Source organism: Xenopus tropicalis, chromosome 6 (genome assembly GCF_000004195.4).
Source record: "Xenopus tropicalis strain Nigerian chromosome 6, UCB_Xtro_10.0, whole genome shotgun sequence".
NCBI classification, from domain to species: Eukaryota; Metazoa; Chordata; class Amphibia; order Anura; family Pipidae; genus Xenopus; species Xenopus tropicalis.
The window spans coordinates 148,937,407-148,955,289 of NC_030682.2; the positions used below are offsets into that span (position 1 = coordinate 148,937,407).

The 17,883-nt window shown below is 48.0% G+C and overlaps 2 protein-coding genes across 3 annotated transcripts in view; both read right to left on the minus strand.

The window, feature by feature from the left end:
* Positions 1 to 5,104: 5,104 nt before the first annotated feature.
* LOC116411754 (uncharacterized threonine-rich GPI-anchored glycoprotein PJ4664.02-like) lies at positions 5,105 to 9,637 on the minus strand. Its single transcript, XM_031904608.1, has 3 exons — positions 9,531 to 9,637; positions 5,377 to 6,533; positions 5,105 to 5,173 (listed from the first exon to the last, which is right to left on the minus strand). Exons 1-3 carry the CDS (start codon positions 9,589 to 9,591, stop codon positions 5,105 to 5,107), a joined length of 1,287 nt encoding a protein of 428 aa, XP_031760468.1. The 5' UTR covers positions 9,592 to 9,637.
* Positions 9,638 to 10,956: 1,319 nt separating this feature from the next.
* The window catches only part of fucolectin (x-epilectin), a 47,099-nt gene continuing 40,172 nt past the window's right edge, over positions 10,957 to 17,883 (minus strand). The window contains exons 13-17 of one of the 2 annotated variants that reach the window (XM_031903216.1): positions 16,266 to 16,356; positions 15,329 to 15,605; positions 14,549 to 14,703; positions 12,814 to 13,087; positions 10,957 to 11,238 (exon numbers count right to left, since the gene is read on the minus strand). In XM_031903216.1, the coding sequence (XP_031759076.1) occupies positions 11,067 to 11,238; positions 12,814 to 13,087; positions 14,549 to 14,703; positions 15,329 to 15,605; positions 16,266 to 16,356 (969 nt within the window). In that variant the 3' untranslated portion in view covers positions 10,957 to 11,066. 2 annotated transcript variants of the gene reach the window in all.

Below are 17,883 nucleotides of genomic sequence, written 5' to 3' on the forward strand. Positions count from 1 at the left end.
CAAGGTGTGAAGTCAAAGGGCGCTGCCCATAAAGGAACCTGGGGGGCAAGTTTGGGGGGCAAGTATGGGTGGCAAGGGGCATGTAGGTTCCTGGCAGTACGTGGGGTGGGGGCACAGAGTGCAGGAGTAGTAAGAATCCCTCCCTCGTCCCTATGGGGCAGTGATGAATAGGGTTTCAGAATGGAGGCGGAGTTTGGGGCTGTTATGAACGAAAGGGGGGGGTCTTGATGAAAGTGGGAGCCTTAGGGAGCAAGAAGGGGGGTTGCCATGGCAACAGAGAATGAGGGGAGAGTGTAAATTTGCCCATGGGCAGTAACCCATAGCAACCAATCAGTGATTTCATTTTTTTAACCAGATGCAAGTAGAACAATGAATGCAACTATTTCATTGGTTGCCATGGGTTACTGCCCTCGGGCAAATTTGCCCGGTGTTGATAAATGACCCCCAATATATTTATCCAGTGTTTAAACCACATTCTCCCATTTCCCACAGATCATCTCTCAGGCCTTCACTTTAACCCCTAGTGGGCTGGGGCTGGGAGAACAGGATGCCTTTGTTTAATGGCCCCACCCCTTTAAAAAATATTCTGCTGCCCCCCCCCCCCATGGCAGTGAAGATGTAACGGCCCATTTATCCTTGCAAGCATTATTTGGTGCTGTGTATAATTGGCTCCTCCTACCTTCACTCCTCCCATTCTCTTCTGTACCCTCCCCCCTACCCCATTTTGGAAAGTTCAATAAAAAATCTATAATAAAAAACAGGTACATTTTAGCCAAGAGTCCAGCCTGAACATGGGGGGCCAGTAACCCATCTGCGTATATAACCCCCCCCCCCCCCCCCTGCAGCCTATCAAGCTCAGAATGTTGTTGTTAAATGAGTGTTTCTCTGTTTTCAAGGGGAAGTAAACAATGTGGCGACAGACAATGTCAGAATGCCCTTTAGCCAATGGAGGTTCTTTCTTTAATACCAACCTGACACCTTTTCCATTGGTTTCTGGCACATCGGTTCCAAATCCCATAGGGCAGATCCATTGGTTTCTGGCACATCGGTTCCAAATCCCATAGGACAGATCCATTGGTTTCTGGCACATCGGTTCCAAATCCCATAGGACAGATCCATTGGTTTCTGGCACATCGGTTCCAAATCCCATAGGGCAGATCCATTGGTTTCTGGCACATCGGTTCCAAATCCCATAGGACAGATCCATTGGTTTCCGGCACATCGGTTCCAAATCCCATAGGGCAAATCCATTGGTTTCTGGCACATCGGTTCCAAATCCCATAGGACTGATCTATTGCTTTCTGGCACATCGGTTCCAAATCCCATAGGGCAGATCCATTGGTTTCCGGCACATCGGTTCCAAATCCCATAGGGCAGATCCATTGGTTTCCGGCATATCGGTTCCAAATCCCATAGGGCAAATCCATTGGTTTCTGGCACATCGGTTCCAAATCCCATAGGACTGATCTATTGCTTTCTGGCACATCGGTTCCAAATCCCATAGGGCAGATCCATTGGTTTCCGGCACATCGGTTCCAAATCCCATAGGACAGATCCATTGGTTTCTGGCACATCGGTTCCAAATACAATAGGACAGATCCATTGGTTTCTGGCACATCGGTTCCAAATCCCATAGGACAGATCCATTGGTTTCCGGCACATCGGTTCCAAATCCCATAGGACAGATCCATTGGTTTCTGGCACATCGGTTCCAAATCCCATAGGACAGATCTATTGCTTTCTGGCACATCGGTTCCAAATCCCATAGGACAGATCTATTGCTTTCTGGCACATCGGTTCCAAATCCCATAGGACAGATCCATTGGTTTCTGGCACATCGGTTCCAAATACAATAGGACAGATCCATTGGTTTCTGGCACATCGGTTCCAAATCCCATAGGACAGATCCATTGGTTTCCGGCACATCGGTTCCAAATCCCATAGGACAGATCCATTGGTTTCTGGCACATCGGTTCCAAATACAATAGGACAGATCCATTGGTTTCTGGCACATCGGTTCCAAATCCCATAGGGCAGATCCATTGGTTTCTGGCACATCGGTTCCAAATCCCATAGGGCAGATCCATTGGTTTCTGGCACATCGGTTCCAAATCCCATAGGACAGATCCATTGGTTTCCGGCACATCGGTTCCAAATCCCATAGGACAGATCCATTGGTTTCTGGCACATCGGTTCCAAATACAATAGGACAGATCCATTGGTTTCTGGCACATCGGTTCCAAATCCCATAGGGCAGATCCATTGGTTTCTGGCACATCGGTTCCAAATCCCATAGGGCAGATCCATTGGTTTCTGGCACATCGGTTCCAAATCCCATAGGGCAGATCTATTGGTTTCTGGCACATCGGTTCCAAATCCCATAGGGCAAATCCATTGGTTTCTGGCACATCGGTTCCAAATCCCATAGGGCAGATCTATTGGTTTCTGGCACATCGGTTCCAAATACAATAGGGCAGATCTATTGGTTTCTGGCACATCGGTTCCAAATCCCATAGGGCAGATCCATTGGTTTCTGGCACATCGGTTCCAAATACCATAGGGCAGATCCATTGGTTTCTGGCACATCGGTTCCAAATCCCATAGGACAGATCTATTGGTTTCTGGCACATCGGTTCCAAATACCATAGGGCAGATCCATTGGTTTCTGGCACATCGGTTCCAAATCCCATAGGACAGATCTATTGCTTTCTGGCACATCGGTTCCAAATCCCATAGGACAGATCCATTGGTTTCCGGCACATCGGTTCCAAATCCCATAGGACAGATCCATTGGTTTCCGGCACATCGGTTCCAAATCCCATAGGACAGATCTATTGGTTTCTGGCACATCGGTTCCAAATCCCATAGGACAGATCCATTGGTTTCTGGCACATCGGTTCCAAATCCCATAGGACAGATCCATTGGTTTCCGGCACATCGGTTCCAAATCCCATAGGGCAAATCCATTGGTTTCTGGCACATCGGTTCCAAATCCCATAGGACAGATCCATTGGTTTCCGGCACATCGGTTCCAAATCCCATAGGGCAGATCTGGCACATCGGTTCCAAATACCAATATTTCCTGTTCATATGCTGAACAGGAAATATTGGCAGATTTAAGACTATGACGGCGGCACACAATTAGGCGGGTACAGTCGGCGCAGGATTTAAAGGCACATTCAGCTCTAAACTCTGGGGGTCACCCTATAACATTTGCACAAACTTTATAACTGTGATTAGGTCTGTGATTTGCTTTTGGTGGGCGAAACGCGTCAGGCTGTTTATGTTTGAGGTGCTCTGTTGTTTAATAAAAAATAAACCTGTTTTAATTGCACCACTTTTTTGTTAATTGGCCCAGTTTTTCTTGTGCCCGCCTTCATTCATTTATGAGGTCATTTAGCTCCCAATAAAACCCGCCCCCTTCATGATTCAGAAATGTACCTTTTCTATAATGGCGTCCATTGTCTTTGCAGGGTCTTTATCAACTGGAACGGAGCTCTTCATCCTGAGAGTGAGCACAGCCGAGTCTGGGGGGGAAAAGAAACGAGAATAATATATTCTGGCCCCACCCCCTAAATAGGGTTCTGATTGGACGTGAGATTATGTTAAAGTGGTCGGCCATCTTTAAGTTAGTGTTTTAACTAAAGTTAAGTTTAACTTTTAGTATGATGTGGAGAGTGATATCCTGAGACAATTTGCAATTGGTCTTCATTTTTTATTATTTGTGTTTTTTATGGTAATTTAGCAGGTTGCTAGGTCAAAATTACCCTAGCAACCAGGCAGTGCTTTGAATGAGAGATTGGAAAGTGAATATGAGAGGATCTGAATAGAAAGAAAAGTAATAATAAAAGTAAATGATAAAAGTAACTCACAGAGCAATAGGGTTTGGCCGGGGTCAGTGACCCCCATTTGAAAGCTGCAAAGAGTTGGAAGAAGGCAAACAATTTAAAAACTATAAGATAAAAAATGAAGACCAGTTGAAAAGTTGCTAAGAATTGACGATTTTACAATATACTACATACAACATACACAAGGCACAAGTCTGCTCAGTTTGCTCCTCTCTCCCCCTCCCATCTCTCTTCTCTCCCCCTCCCTTCTCTCCTCTCTCCCCCCCTCTCTCCCCCTCCCATCTCTCTTTTTTCCCCTCCCATCTCTCTTCTCTTCCCCTTCCTTCTCCTGCTCCACCTCCCATATCTCTTCTCTCCCTCTCCCATCTCTCCTCTCTCCCCTCCCATCTCTCTTCTCTCCCCCTCCCTTCTCTCCTCTCTCCCCCCCTCTCTCCCCCTCCCATCTCTCCTTTTTCCCCTCCCATCTCTCTTCTCTTCCCCTTCCTTCTCCTGCTCCCCCTCCCATATCTCTTCTCTCCCTCTCCCATCTCTCCTCTCTCCCCCTCCCAAATCTCTTCTCTCCCCCTCCCATCTCCCTTCTCTCCCCCTCCCATTTCTCCTCTCTCCACCTCCCTTCTCTCCTCTCTCTCCCTCCCATCTGTGCTGTGTAATCTGAGCTACCTGCAGCCAGAGCTGCAGCAGGAAGCTACAGAGACCAAGCTAAAATGGCAGCTGCTATCTTAAACAGAGGGAGCTTCTAGGGCTGTTACTCAGGCAGGTAAAGCTTTCTGCAGAACAAATATAGGGTTCTAGGTGGCACTAATGTGGCCAATCTATTGGCAGTAAATAGGACAGTCTTAGGACTTCACGGGGCTCCTTTAAGCTTGTTATGTAGGTTGACAATTATTTTCATGAACATAAAGTAATTAGTGGCCTAGATGACTACAGAGGGGTAGAAGTGAGAAAATGATGGTCTTGACTCACCCACTGTTCTGCGACTTGCCCCTGAAGGGGTACTTTTCACATCCAAGCCTTTTCTCGTTATGGTGGTATCTGGGGGTCTGGTCGCTTTTTTGGCTGTTGTATTCATCGTTGGGTTCCCCATACTAATAGGTGTAAGGATTGCGGCTGATGTGCTTGTAAAGTTGTTTGTCAGATTAGCCATATAGGTACTGGTTATGGGACTGGTAGTGGGTGAGGCTGTACTATAGGTTGTACTATAGGTTGTAAGGCTGCTATTGCTCGGTGAAGTTGCATTGTAGTTGATACTAGTAGGATTAGTTGCTGTACTGGTTATTATTCTGCTCACTGGCAAAGTGGTAGTAGAGGTTGTATTTGTTATGGGACTGTTTGTTGTGGAAGTTGCATTAGAGTTGTTGGAGTTGATGGATTGATAGGTTGCATTGGTTACTACACTAGTAATTGGCAAAGTTAGTATATAGGTTACTGGGCTAACGGTGCTTTTAGGTGTCGTATTGTTACTGCTATTTGGGCTGCTAGTGATATTGGTTAAAAGACAGCCAGTAACATTACTTGTAGTATCGGTTACAAGGTTTGTACCTGAGACTTCTGTTGCTTTAGTAGTAGCAATGGTAGTAGCAGCAGTAGTAGCAGCAGTAGTAGCAATGGTAGTTGTAGAAATGGTAGCAGCAATTGTAGTAGTAGCAGTAGTAGCAGTAGTAGCAGTAGTAGCAATGGTAGTAGGGGTTGTCACAGTAGTAGATCCTCCCTCTCCTGATCCACCCAAATTATTGTTGGCACCAGTTCCCTTGTTGAGACCAGGAGGAGTTACTACATTAGGTTCTATGTCATTTTGATCTTCTGCACTTTGGGCCCTAATAACCGGATCGGTTCCTCTTGTACTGGCACCAGTAGGGCCACGGCCAGTAATTACTATTTGCTTGGTGCCATTATCATACCCAGTTGCTGTGGCAGTTGCCACAGTGGTACCAGTGTCGGGTTTGGCAGCAGCCATCCCGCGGATTGCAATGTTTTTGGCCACAAGGCGACCAATCGCAGCCATTGTTGCTCCCTGAACACCAGTCCCAGTCTGAGCGGCCGGTGCCACAGGAATGCCAGTCCCAGTCTGAGCGGCCGGTGCCACAGGAATGCCAGTCTCAGTCTGAGCGGCCGGTGCCACAGGAATGCCAGTCTCAGTCTGAGCCGACGGTGCCACAGGAATGCCAGTCCCAGTCTGAGCGGCCGGTGCCACAGGAATGCCAGTCTCAGTCTGAGCCGACGGTGCCACAGGAATGCCAGTCCCAGTCTGAGCCGACGGTGCCACAGGAATGCCAGTCTCAGTCTGAGCCGACGGTGCCACAGGAATGCCAGTCCCAGTCTGAGCCGCCGGTGCCAAAGGGATGCCAGTCCCAGTCTGAGCCGCCGGTGCCAAAGGGATGCCAGTCCCAGTCTGAGCCACCGGTGCCACAGGAATGCCAGTCCCAGTCTGAGCTGCCAGTGCCACAGGAATGCCAGTCTCAGTCTGAGCCGCCGGTGCCACATTAATGCCAGTCTCAGTCTGAGCTGCTGGTGCCACAGTAGTCCTAGTCCTAATCCTAGATTTTTTTACATGAGGTTTCTGCTTGATGCCAGTCACATTGGACCCCACATTGGCATACGTGCCAGTTTTCATATGGGACAGGGCCAGGCTTGTGCTGAATGTGTGGGTAACTGGGGTTGTGGGTTCGGTACAACCGGGCACAGGGGCTGAAGGGCAGAGCAAGAGAATGAATATAACAGCATTTATTATCAGTATCAAACAATGTCTGCATATATGTATCTCTATAGCACTATTTATATATGTTGGAACCTGGGTCGGTCCCTCGGTTGGGACCTGGGTCAGTGCCTAAGTCAGTCCCTTAGTTGGAACCTGGGTTGGGACCTGGATCGGTCCCTTGATTGAAATCTGGGTCAGTCCCTTGGTTGGAACCTGGGTCAGTGCCTAAGTCAGTCCCTTGGTTGGAACCTGGGTTGGTCCCTAGGTCAGTCCCTTGGTTGGAACCTGGGTTGGTCTCTGGGTCAGTCCCTTGATTGAAATCTGGGTCAGTCCCTTGGTTGGAACCTGGGTCGGTCCCTTGGCTGGAACCTGGGTCAGTGCCTAAGTCAGTCCCTTGGTTGGAACCTGGGTTGGTCCCTAGGTCAGTGCCTTGGTTGGAACCTGGGTTGGTCTCTGGGTCAGTCCCTTGGTTGAAATCTGGGTCGGACCCTTGGTTGGAACCTGGGTTGGTCCCTGGGTTAGTCCCTTGGTTGGAACCTGGGTTGGTCCCTGGGTTGGTCCCTTGGTTGAAATCTGGGTCAGCCCCTTGGTTGGAACCTGGGTTGGTCCCTGGGTCGGTCGCTTGGTTGGAATCTGGGTCGGCCCCTTGGTTGGAACCTTGGTTGGTCCCTGGGACGGTCCCTTGGTTGGAATCTGGGTCGGCCCCTTGGTTGGAACCTGGGTTGGTCCCTGGGACAGTCCCTTGGTTTGAATCTGGGCCGGTCCCTTGGTTGGAACCTGGGTTGGTCCCTAGGACAGTCCCTTGGTTGAAATCTGGGTCAGCCCCTTGGTTGGAACCTGGGTTGGTCCCTGGGTCGGTCGCTTGGTTGGAATCTGGGTCGGCCCCTTGGTTGGAACCTTGGTTGGTCCCTGGGACGGTCCCTTGGTTGGAATCTGGGTCGGCCCCTTGGTTGGAACCTGGGTTGGTCCCTGGGACAGTCCCTTGGTTGGAATCTGGTCCGGTCCCTTGGTTGGAACCTGGGTTGGTCCCTGGGACAGTCCCTTGGTTGGAATCTGGGTCAGCCCCTTGGTTGGAACCTGGGTTGGTCCCTTGGTTGGCCCCTGGGTCAACTTTACTTCAAGCTACTTTGAGTAACTCTGTATTTACTCACTTGATAAAAAGCCACCCAACCCCCTAAAGTATCAGGTTCACTGCTATAAAACCATGCACAGTATATTCATAATGTCCTTAAAGAGCTTAAATATTCTCCAACAAATAAGATTCATGGGGCCGATTCACAAAAGGTTGAGTGATGCAGCCGCCAGTTTGCAGGGAAATTGGCATTTTCAGAACAGTAATGGTTACGTGCGTAATAGCGAGCGCTGATACAGCAGGCGGCAAAATATATCGCTTGAAAGAAGCAATAATATGCTATAAATAGCCCTCGTTTTATCGCCCTTTAGTGAATCGGCCCCATTGAGTGAGGGGGGGAATGTAGACAATATTGTCCATATTCCATATCTGCTTAAGGGGGTGGTTCACCTCTAAGATAACATTAAATATAATGGGGCTGCCATCGGTAATCTTGGGGTTCCATACAACTAATGTAGCAGAGCTCTACCCCTGGGGGGCTCCAATCATTTTCCCACCAGTCAACTGGCCCATGGATGGAGGGACCGATGGAAAAAATGCCTTTACTTGCCCGGACACATCCCTGATCCCCCCTAGACCCTACCCAATTATGCCCAAACCCCCCCAATTATGCCCAAACCCCACTCATGATCCACCCAGACCCTTCCCAATTATGCCCAAACCCCACTCATGATCCACCCAGACCCTTCCCAATTATGCCCAAACCCCACTCATGATCCACCCAGACCCTTCCCAATTATGCCCAAACCCAACTCATGATCAACCCAGACACTTCCCAATTATGCCCAAACCCCACTCATGATCCACCCAGACCCTTCCCAATTATGCCCAAACCCCACTCATGATCCACCCAGACACTTCCCAATTATGCCCAAACCCCACTCATGATCCACCCAGACCCTTCCCAATTATGCCCAAACCCAACTCATGATCAACCCAGACACTTCCCAATTATGCCCAAACCCCACTCATGATCCACCCAGACCCTTCCCAATTATGCCCAAACCCCACTCATGATCCACCCAGACCCTTTCCAATTATGCCCAAACCCCACTCATGATCCACCCAGACCCTTCCCAATTATGCCCAAACCCCACTCATGATCTAGCCAGACACTTCCCAATTATGCCCAAACCCCACTCATGATCCACCCAGACCCTTCCCAATTATGCCCAAACCCCACTCATGATCGACCCAGACCCTTCCCAATTATGCCCAAACCCCATTCATGATCCACCCATGAGTGAATTGGGACCCTTCCCAATTATGCCCAAACCCCACTCATGATCCACCCAGACCCTTCCCAATTATGCCCAAACCCCACTCATGATCCACCCAGACCCTTCCCAATTATGCCCAAACCCCACTCATGATCCCCCTAGACCCTTCCCAATTAAGCCCAAACCCCACTCATGATCCCCCCAGACCCTTCCCAATTAAGCCCAAACCCCACTCATGATCCCCCCAGACCCTTCCCAATTATGCCCAAACCCAACTCGAGATCCACCAAGACCCTTCCCACTCCCCTTTTGTGGCCCACAAATCTTGTAGCCCCCTCTGCCTTTGGGCCCCTGACCTTCTACACCCCCCTGATTGCAGCCCTGTCCACATCCCACATCCAATCACATCTGCCCCTTACATTGCCCCCCTTTATATCAGTTAACGCCCTATATATATATATATTGATAATGGGGGGAGTGCATTGGGTCTCTGTCTATGATGGCTCAAAATGTAATGTTGTTTCCTTTGGCTTCACAAATGTTTGAATTCACTGAAATAATCTTAAAAGTACGAAATCAAAATAAAAACTTCAAAATAAAAACTCCTTTACCCCTAAATGATCCCAATCGCTTACCGTAGATCCATAGAAAGATAAAGAAGAGGCCACAGTGTAGGGTCCCATTCCCACGAGCCATGGATTGGGCTCAGCCACCGGGATTATCCCCAAATAGCCATAACGTCTCCTGGCGCTGGGACCCCAGTGTTTTACCTGTAATAAGTCTGTTCTGCTCCAGACTGAGTGGGTGGGGCTTAATGGGTGGGTGGGGCTCGATGCCGCTTTTGTTGAAAAATCATTCATTGCAGTTTTTACAACAAAAGGTGCATTTAGTAAGGTAAATAAATACAGTAATGTCGCCCCGAGCTGAATCTGTTCCATTGTGTGGTCTGAGCCCCGGCACGGAAATATCAGAGATTTGTGCTAAATCCTATTTTTAGTTTAATCCGATTATTCTCTGTTCTAGAAATACAGGATCCTCCCAATACAGAGAGTAATAGGAGCTGTAACATTATTGGTTCCCTGGGTACCCCTGGAACTATAGCGGGGTGACTGTTACCCCAATGTTTCTATATATCTGTAACCTTGTTATGGGCTAAGGGGGCCCAGCCTGAAGGCCAGTTAGGGGGGGATTTGGGGTGAGTGCTTATTTGTGCCCTGGGTACCCCTGGAACTATAGCAGGGTGACTGTTACCCCAATGTTTCTATATATCTGTAACCTTGTTATGGGCTAAGGGGGCCCAGCCTGAAGGCCAGTTAGGGGGGATTTGGGGTGAGTGCTTATTTGTGCCCTGGGTACCCCTGGAACTATAGCAGGGTGACTGTTACCCCAATGTTTCTATATATCTGTAACCTTGTTATGGGCTAAGGGGGCCCAGCCTGAAGGCCAGTTAGGGGGGGATTTGGGGTGAGTGCTTATTTGTGCCCTGGGTACCCCTGGAACTATAGCAGGGTGACTGTTACCCCAATGTTTCTATATATCTGTAACCTTGTTATGGGCTAAGGGGGCCCAGCCTGAAGGCCAGTTAGGGGGGATTTGGGGTGAGTGCTTATTTGTGCCCTGGGTACCCCTGGAACTATAGCGGGGTGACTGTTACCCCAATGTTTCTATATATCTGTAACCTTGTTATGAGCTAAGGGGGCCCAGCCTGAAGGCCAGTTAGGGGGATATGATAGAATGACCCTCCTTATGAGCAACATACTCTGCTACTGTGATCTGCTGGTCCCCAACTCTATATCGAGGGATTGCCTTTGATCTGCCCTTTGGGTACCCCCCCTGTACCACCGAATCCCATTGCCTTTGGGCTTCATCAGGACTTTTGCTGGAACGCAACTGGCTCTTGGGAGATCGATTCCAACCACAGAAGGAAGTTGCGTTGATGGAAGTTCTTCTCATAGGAAAGTTATAGGAGTGTTTCTTCTTCAGCCCAGTCGGACTGTCCATATGTACTCGTTCCTATTATCCTTAGTAAGGAGGAGCCAATAAATGAACCATAACTCTGCATTAAACACAACTCTAATTGTTTATTTGTTTTAACAGCATTTGGGGCTAATACACCGGCTTCTCTTGCTTCCCCACCGTATGTTGGGGGGCCACTACTAAATACCATGTGACTACCAACAAAGCTTCACTCCGTCAGATTCAGCCTCCTTCCCATAAACCTCCACTTCGCAGAGCTGGAGATATTCTGCTCTCCCCGGGATAACCACACTCACATAGCGGCCCGGTATTCCCTTACAGGATAGGGTGAGGGTCAGTTGGGAGACGTCTGTGACGGTGGCGCATCTGGGGGGGGGGAACAAATCAGGTAAGTCAGACGGAAGGGGAAATCAGCTTTTGGTGTTTGTGTGAATGTACAGAGGTCACTAATGGTTAAACCACTGGAATCTGCCAGGCTTGCCGGACCTGCCGGACCCCCCCTAAATCCATGCGGGGAGGGTGAAGGTTTTGCCCTTATTCTCACTACCCTCATTACTACATGAGATACTGTATTACACAGACTATCCTAGTCTCACTAAAACTAGGCTCCTTCCTGGGGCTTATGGCGCCACCTTTTCTGAAAAAAATACCAATCTGTCTGTATTTTTATCTTTCTGCCCTATTAAGCATTATTTTTATCTTCCCCCACCTGTATATTTGTGCCTTACAGCTTGTTTCCTCCTATGTGTGCTCCATTCTCCCTCTAGTGGCCAAACTTGGCAATCGCATCTCCTGTGTAAACCTTGCAGCTATACTGCCACCTAGAGGTTGGCTATAATAACATTTTTACCAGTTTACCCTGTACCCTGCAGCAAGTTAAAGGAGAAGGAAAGGTACATTCCTAACCCCTGGAGTAGCTCCTCCCATGTGGAAAGCAGGAACAGGAAAGGGATGATGAGAGGAACTGACCTCACATATAAGGAAAGGGAATGGGAGGGTCTACAGGTCTACATTTAGAAATAAACACCTTGCAATATGACTATGGGCACTAGGTGGCAGTGTAACGATGTACTTGTATATAAACCATTATATTTAAACATAATACATAACTATTAACTGCTGGGGCAGCACTGTGGTTGCTTATTAGGCAAAGTCCCACTGTCCCCCCCCCCATGGTTCCTGGGCCCCCCAGTAGGGTCGCTATAGTTGCACCCCCGATTTTCAGTAAAATAATTGGTGGGTGGAGAAACCACACATAGAGTTACCACCTCTGCCATCTTCTTTCTCTGGGCAGGGGGTGGGCGGTTACGTCACAGGGGGCGAGGAGGGGTTGACAGTGATGTCACAAGGGCAGGGAGGGGGTGGGTTGGTGATGTCATGGGGCGGGGCGATGACATGGCGATCAGTGATCTATTGGGTTCCGAGATATCTGATGGTGGTGCTTAAAAAGTCATGTGATTTTTTGGATTCGGATTCGGCTAGGCCAGGACCGTAATTTCGGGCAAATCCCAATCCTGCCGAAAAAGGCCAAATGTCGGCCAAAATACCGAAACAGAACCCTGGATTCAGTGCATCCCTAGCGAAAATTCAAGGTTGCGTAAAAATAGGCACAACTGCGGCAAAATAAAGAGCGCGGTTGCGTCAAAATATAAAAGGCGTAGACGCATCAAAAAAAAAGTCTGTGCCAAAAATGTGGAATTACGCTACGAATCCACAACGGGAGAAAAATTCCGCTCATCACTCGCCATTGCTCTTTTACTGATGGTCCCTGGCGCCCTGGGCGGTCAATTTAGGGTCATTTATATCGATGAGCGATTTTTTTCTCCAGATATGGAATCGCAGCGAAATTCTGCATTCCGCATTTGCAAAACTGCAGCAAAAATTCACTGTGGCCAATACCTACAGGGGATACAGAGAAATAAAGGGGTTTGGGGGACTCACACTGGGTTGTTATTATCCGGGGAATCTCCAACGCGGATCTCGGCTCCTCGCAAGCGTTCGCCGCAGCAGTCTCCTCTGTTCACTATCACCACTTTCTCCACTTGGTACCTCTTCTTCAGGTCCAGCTGCCACCAAGCCGGGTTGTCACTATTGGTGTGGGAACATGAGCCCGCCATCATATTTGTGTCTTTATTCCCATCAATAGCGGCGGCGGCGTTGTACTTGGGACTGAAGGTTGAGCTCTGAGAGGCCTCTCCCAGTCGGGCCAGATTCACTGCCAACAAAATATCATTATATTAATTTCATTTCTCTGGTTGCTAGGGTCTTGCCTATCTTAGCAACCATGCAGTGGTTGGAATGAGAGACTGGAATATGAATAGGGGAGGGGCTGAATAGAAAGATAAGGAATAAAAAGTAACAATAACAATAAAACTGGAGCCTCACAGAGCAATAGGGTTTGGCTGCCGGGGTCAGTGACCCCCATTTGAAAGCTGCAAAGAGGCAGAAGAATAATAGAAAAAATTATAAAAAAATAAATAGACAATTTGCAAAGTTGCTACGAATAGGACATTTTATAACGTATTAAAAGTTATCTTAAAGGTGAACTGCCCCTTTTGTTTTTGTTAAGGAAATTATAGTCAACTGCAACATCAGCAAAGGTTAATTGTACATCAACTCAATAGGGAAACAGACCTAAAATATCATTAGAATTAGATGGAATATTACAAGGATTGCTTTTCCACAAATACCCCCAACTCTCCTCCAGCCTCTGCCCAACTGAACTCAAATCCTTACTGTCAGTTGCATCTCTTTACTTCTATAGAAAATGAATTTGTTGCTGCTAACTCAGTGCCCACTAGGTGGCAGCGCCGCTCTGTAGATCCCATTTTCCCAGTAACTGAGTGAGTGTGATTCTATTCTACAGGAGTGTGTTGTGTTCATTTTAAGAGTTACAGATCCTTGAAATAAGTTTATATATTTTTATGATTTGATTGTCCTTTAGTCATCCCTGAGCTGCACTGTAACATGAAAATCACTATAAAAATGTACATGAGGTCAGTAATACTGCATCAGTATTGCTCCCTTCCCATTGTTCTGCTGATCGGCTGCTGGGGGTGAGGGGGGGGGGGATATCATTCCAACTTGCAGCGCAGCAGTAAAGTGTGCCTGAGTCTGAGCTTTCAGCCAGCGCTACACATTAGAACTGCTTTCAGCTAACCTATTGTTTCTCCTACTCCCATGTAACTGGAGGAGTCCCAAGCCGGACTTGGATTTCTTACTATTGAGTGCTATTCTGATACCTACTGGGAGCTGCTATCTTGCTCCCTTCCCATTGTTCTGCTGATCGGCTGCTGGGGGGGAGGGGGGGGGGGATATCACTCCAACTTGCAGCGCAGCAGTAAAGTGTGCCTGAGTCTGAGCTTTCAGCCAGCGCTACACATTAGAACTGCTTTCAGCTAACCTATTGTTTCTCCTACTCCCATGTAACTGGAGGAGTCCCAAGCCGGACTTGGATTTCTTACTATTGAGTGCTATTCTGATACCTACTGGGAGCTGCTATCTTGCTCCCTTCCCATTGTTCTGCTGATCGGCTGCTGGGGGTGAGGGGGGGGGTATCACTCCAACTTGCAGCGCAGCAGTAAAGTGTGACTAAAGTTTATAGAGCACGGGTCACATGGCTGTGGCACACTGGTATATTAAGAATATGGCTTTAACCAATCAGCACAGGCCTTACCGTCAGCAGGTTTAGCTTCTTGCCCATAAACCTCCACTTCACAGAGCTGCAAATATTCTGCTCGGTCGGAAATGACGACACTCACATAGCGACCCTCCATCCCGTTACAGCACACGGGGAAGGTGAGTTTTGAGACGTCGGTGATGGTGGCACATCTGGGTGGAAAGAGAAATATTGGGCTGTTTTACGACAGTCTGAATAAATGGGGGGAAATAGAAGTTCATATTTGAAAGTTATGTCATTGAGGAGGTCTGTGTGTCAATAATATATAATATTTGTCATAATATCTAAATAAACCATTTTCATATAAATATACTTGTTTAGCAGTATGTGCCATTGGGTAATCCTAAATAGGAAACTGCCATTTTATGTACTAAGGGCCGCCCCCTGGGATCATAGGAGTCACAGTGCACACAAACAAGCCAAGGCACACATACATGCTAGGCCCCATCAGCCAATGAATGGGCAGAGTTCTGCCTTTTGCTCCCACACTACTTCCTGTTACAGTTAGAGCTGCATCACTTCCTGTCAGCTGATCTCTGAGGGAGCACACAGCCCATCACTAAATGGCGGCTCAAGGCAAAGGATGTAAAAGGGCAATATTTACTGATATATATATTCCAGTTTGGGGAGATTCTTTAATAGGCCACTTAACATAATATAAACTGTCTGTTGGTTACGTATTCATTCTGGGGGTGTAGTTTCCCTTTAACACTATTTAATCAATGGCTATAACTGTGTTTCCCCCCTATCGAGGGTAGGTAGGCGTTTGGGACTCACACTGGGTTGTTATTATCTGGGGAATTTCCGACGCGGATCTCGGCTCGTAGCAGCCGCTCGGCGCAACAGTCGCCTCTGTTCGCGATGACGATGGTGTCGATGTTGTAGTTCTTCTTCAGGTCCAGTTGCCACCAGGAAGGCTTGTCGTTATTAGTGTGGGAACATGAGTTTTGGAACATGTTGGTGTCTTTGTTGCCGTCAACCGCCTTTTGAGCCGTGTACTGAGCCCCAAACGTGGAGCTTTGCTTGACGTCCCCGGACTGTGCCAGGTTATTGGCTGAAAAATAAATATAATATAAAAATATTATATATTTAATATAAATATAAAATGATGTATGATTCCCCTGAACAACAAACAGTAGGAATACAGAGAGAATGGGCTTCATAAGCGATGATGGAGAAGATAATGGTTCCCCATAGAGTTAACCTTCAGTATGTTATACAACGGCCATTACTAAGCAACTTTCAATTGGTCTTCATTACTTATTATTCCAGCTTTCATATGGGGGTCACTGACCCCGGCAGCCAAACCCTATTGCTCTGTGAGGCTCCAGTTTTATTGTTATTGTTACTTTTTATTCCTTATCTTTCTATTCAGTCCCTCTCCTATTCATATATCAGTCTCTCATTCAAACCACTCCCTGGTTGCTAAGGTAACTTGGACCCTAGCAACCAGACAGCTGCTGAAACTCCAAACTGGAAAGCTCCTGAACTGAAAATGAAATAAATAAAAAAAACTACAAATAAAAAATGAAGACCAATTGCAAATTGTCTACATCATACTAAAAGTGAACTCAAAGGTGAATATCCACTTTAATTAATATCGGTACTGTAGCACCTCCTTGTTGCCCTGGCCCTGGGCAGTTATCTTACTCTCAGCAAAGATCTATGTCGGTTAAAACTAAAGATGATTGGTTAATAAAGAGGATTCTCCTACCTCCGGGCGGGGGGCTGCAGGAATGGACCCATCCCATGGAGATGCCAACCAGCAGGACCACAATGCACTTCATCCTAATAAAGAAGAGACAGTGAGTGAGTGAATGTATTCAAGTTGGTCCAGGGTCGGACTGGCCCGCGGAGATCCCAGTGGAAACCCTGTGGGCCCCTAGGCCCCCATACTACCATATATATATATATATATAATAAATCATTTAGTACCAGTAGGGTTCAGTTTTGACCCAAACAGTTCAGTTTTCCTTTAGGCCCATTTGGGTCTCAACTGTGAAACCTGAATAATAATCTGGACAATAAACAAAAACCATTTAAGATACTGAGTTTTGTGTTTCTATCAACGTGGCTTAGTTACCATCAAGTTCAATGAATTTCTTTTTATTACAGAAATAAACAGCAAATGTCAGAGCTTTCTGGATAACGGGTACAACTGACCCGAATACAATTACAGGATCGGACTCATCGGGCAGAATAAAGACAGAACTAGAGCTGCCAATCATCTGGCTTTGAGACGGACATCCCAGATTTCCATTAAAAAAATTGAATGGAATTCCAGCCAATTGTAAGTGATGCAGTAACCGCACCCTGGCATCATAGCCCCACCCATCATTCCCACCCCTAGCTTTACTGCCCCACCCTCAATACCATCAGCCCCGCCCCTTTGTGCTGGTTAGTCCATCTGAGTGAGACATACAGTAAGTGGGCAGTGGGCCCCACAATAATCTACAATAAGTAGCCGTGTCCCTCATGTGACACCCTGTCAGAGCTGAGGACCCCGATCACATGACCAGTGCCCCCCCCCCCCCGTGAGACTAGCGGCTACACGTAAATCCCACATTACAGGCAGCAGCGTAATCTGCCCCCCAGAATGTGAGTGAATGAGATGAGAGTGAGTGTAGGACTGGCCAGACCGGGGGTGAGTGTGAGTGAGATGAGAGTGAGCGTAGGACTGACCAGACTGGGGGTGAGTGTGAGTGAGATGAGAGTGAGTGTAGGACAGGCCAGACCGAGGGTGAGTGTGAGTGAGATGAGAGTGAGTGTACGACAGGCCAGACCGGGGGTGAGTGTGAGTGAGATGAGAGTGAGTGTAGGACTGACCAGACCGGGGGTGAGTGTGAGTGAGATGAGAGTGAGTGTAGGACTGACCAGACCGGGGGTGAGTGTGAGTGAGATGAGAGTGAGTGTAGGACAGGCCAGACCGAGGGTGAGTGTGAATGAGATGAGAGTGAGTGTAGGACAGGCCAGACCGGGGGTGAGTGTGAATGAGATGAGAGTGAGTGTAGGACAGGCCAGACCGGGGGTGAGTGTGAGTGAGATGAGAGTGAGTGTAGGACTGACCAGACCGGGGGTGAGTGTGAGTGAGATGAGAGTGAGTGTAGGACTGGCCAGACTGGGGGTGAGTGTGAGTGAGATGAGAGTGAGTGTAGGACAGGCCAGACCGGGGGTGAGTGTGAGTGAGATGAGAGTGAGTGTAGGACTGACCAGACTGGGGGTGAGTGTGAGTGAGATGAGAGTGAGTGTAGGACTGGCCAGACTGGGGGTGAGTGTGAGTGAGATGAGAGTGAGTGTAGGACAGGCCAGACCGGGGGTGAGTGTGAGTGAGA

What these genes read in the sequence shown, in the direction of transcription:
- LOC116411754 (XM_031904608.1), bottom strand. Translation starts at nt 9,591, where the DNA reads ATGGCTCGTGGGAATGGGACCCTACACTGTGGCCTCTTCTTTATCTTT. An exon ending in TATCTTTCTATGGATCTACG is followed by an intron (nt 6,534 to 9,530) that starts GTAAGCGATTGG and finishes TCTGCCCTTCAG; the next exon opens with CCCCTGTGCCCGGTTGTACC. An exon ending in AAGTCTCAGGTACAAACCTT is followed by an intron (nt 5,174 to 5,376) that starts GTAACCGATACT and finishes CACAACAAACAG; the next exon opens with TCCCATAACAAATACAACCT.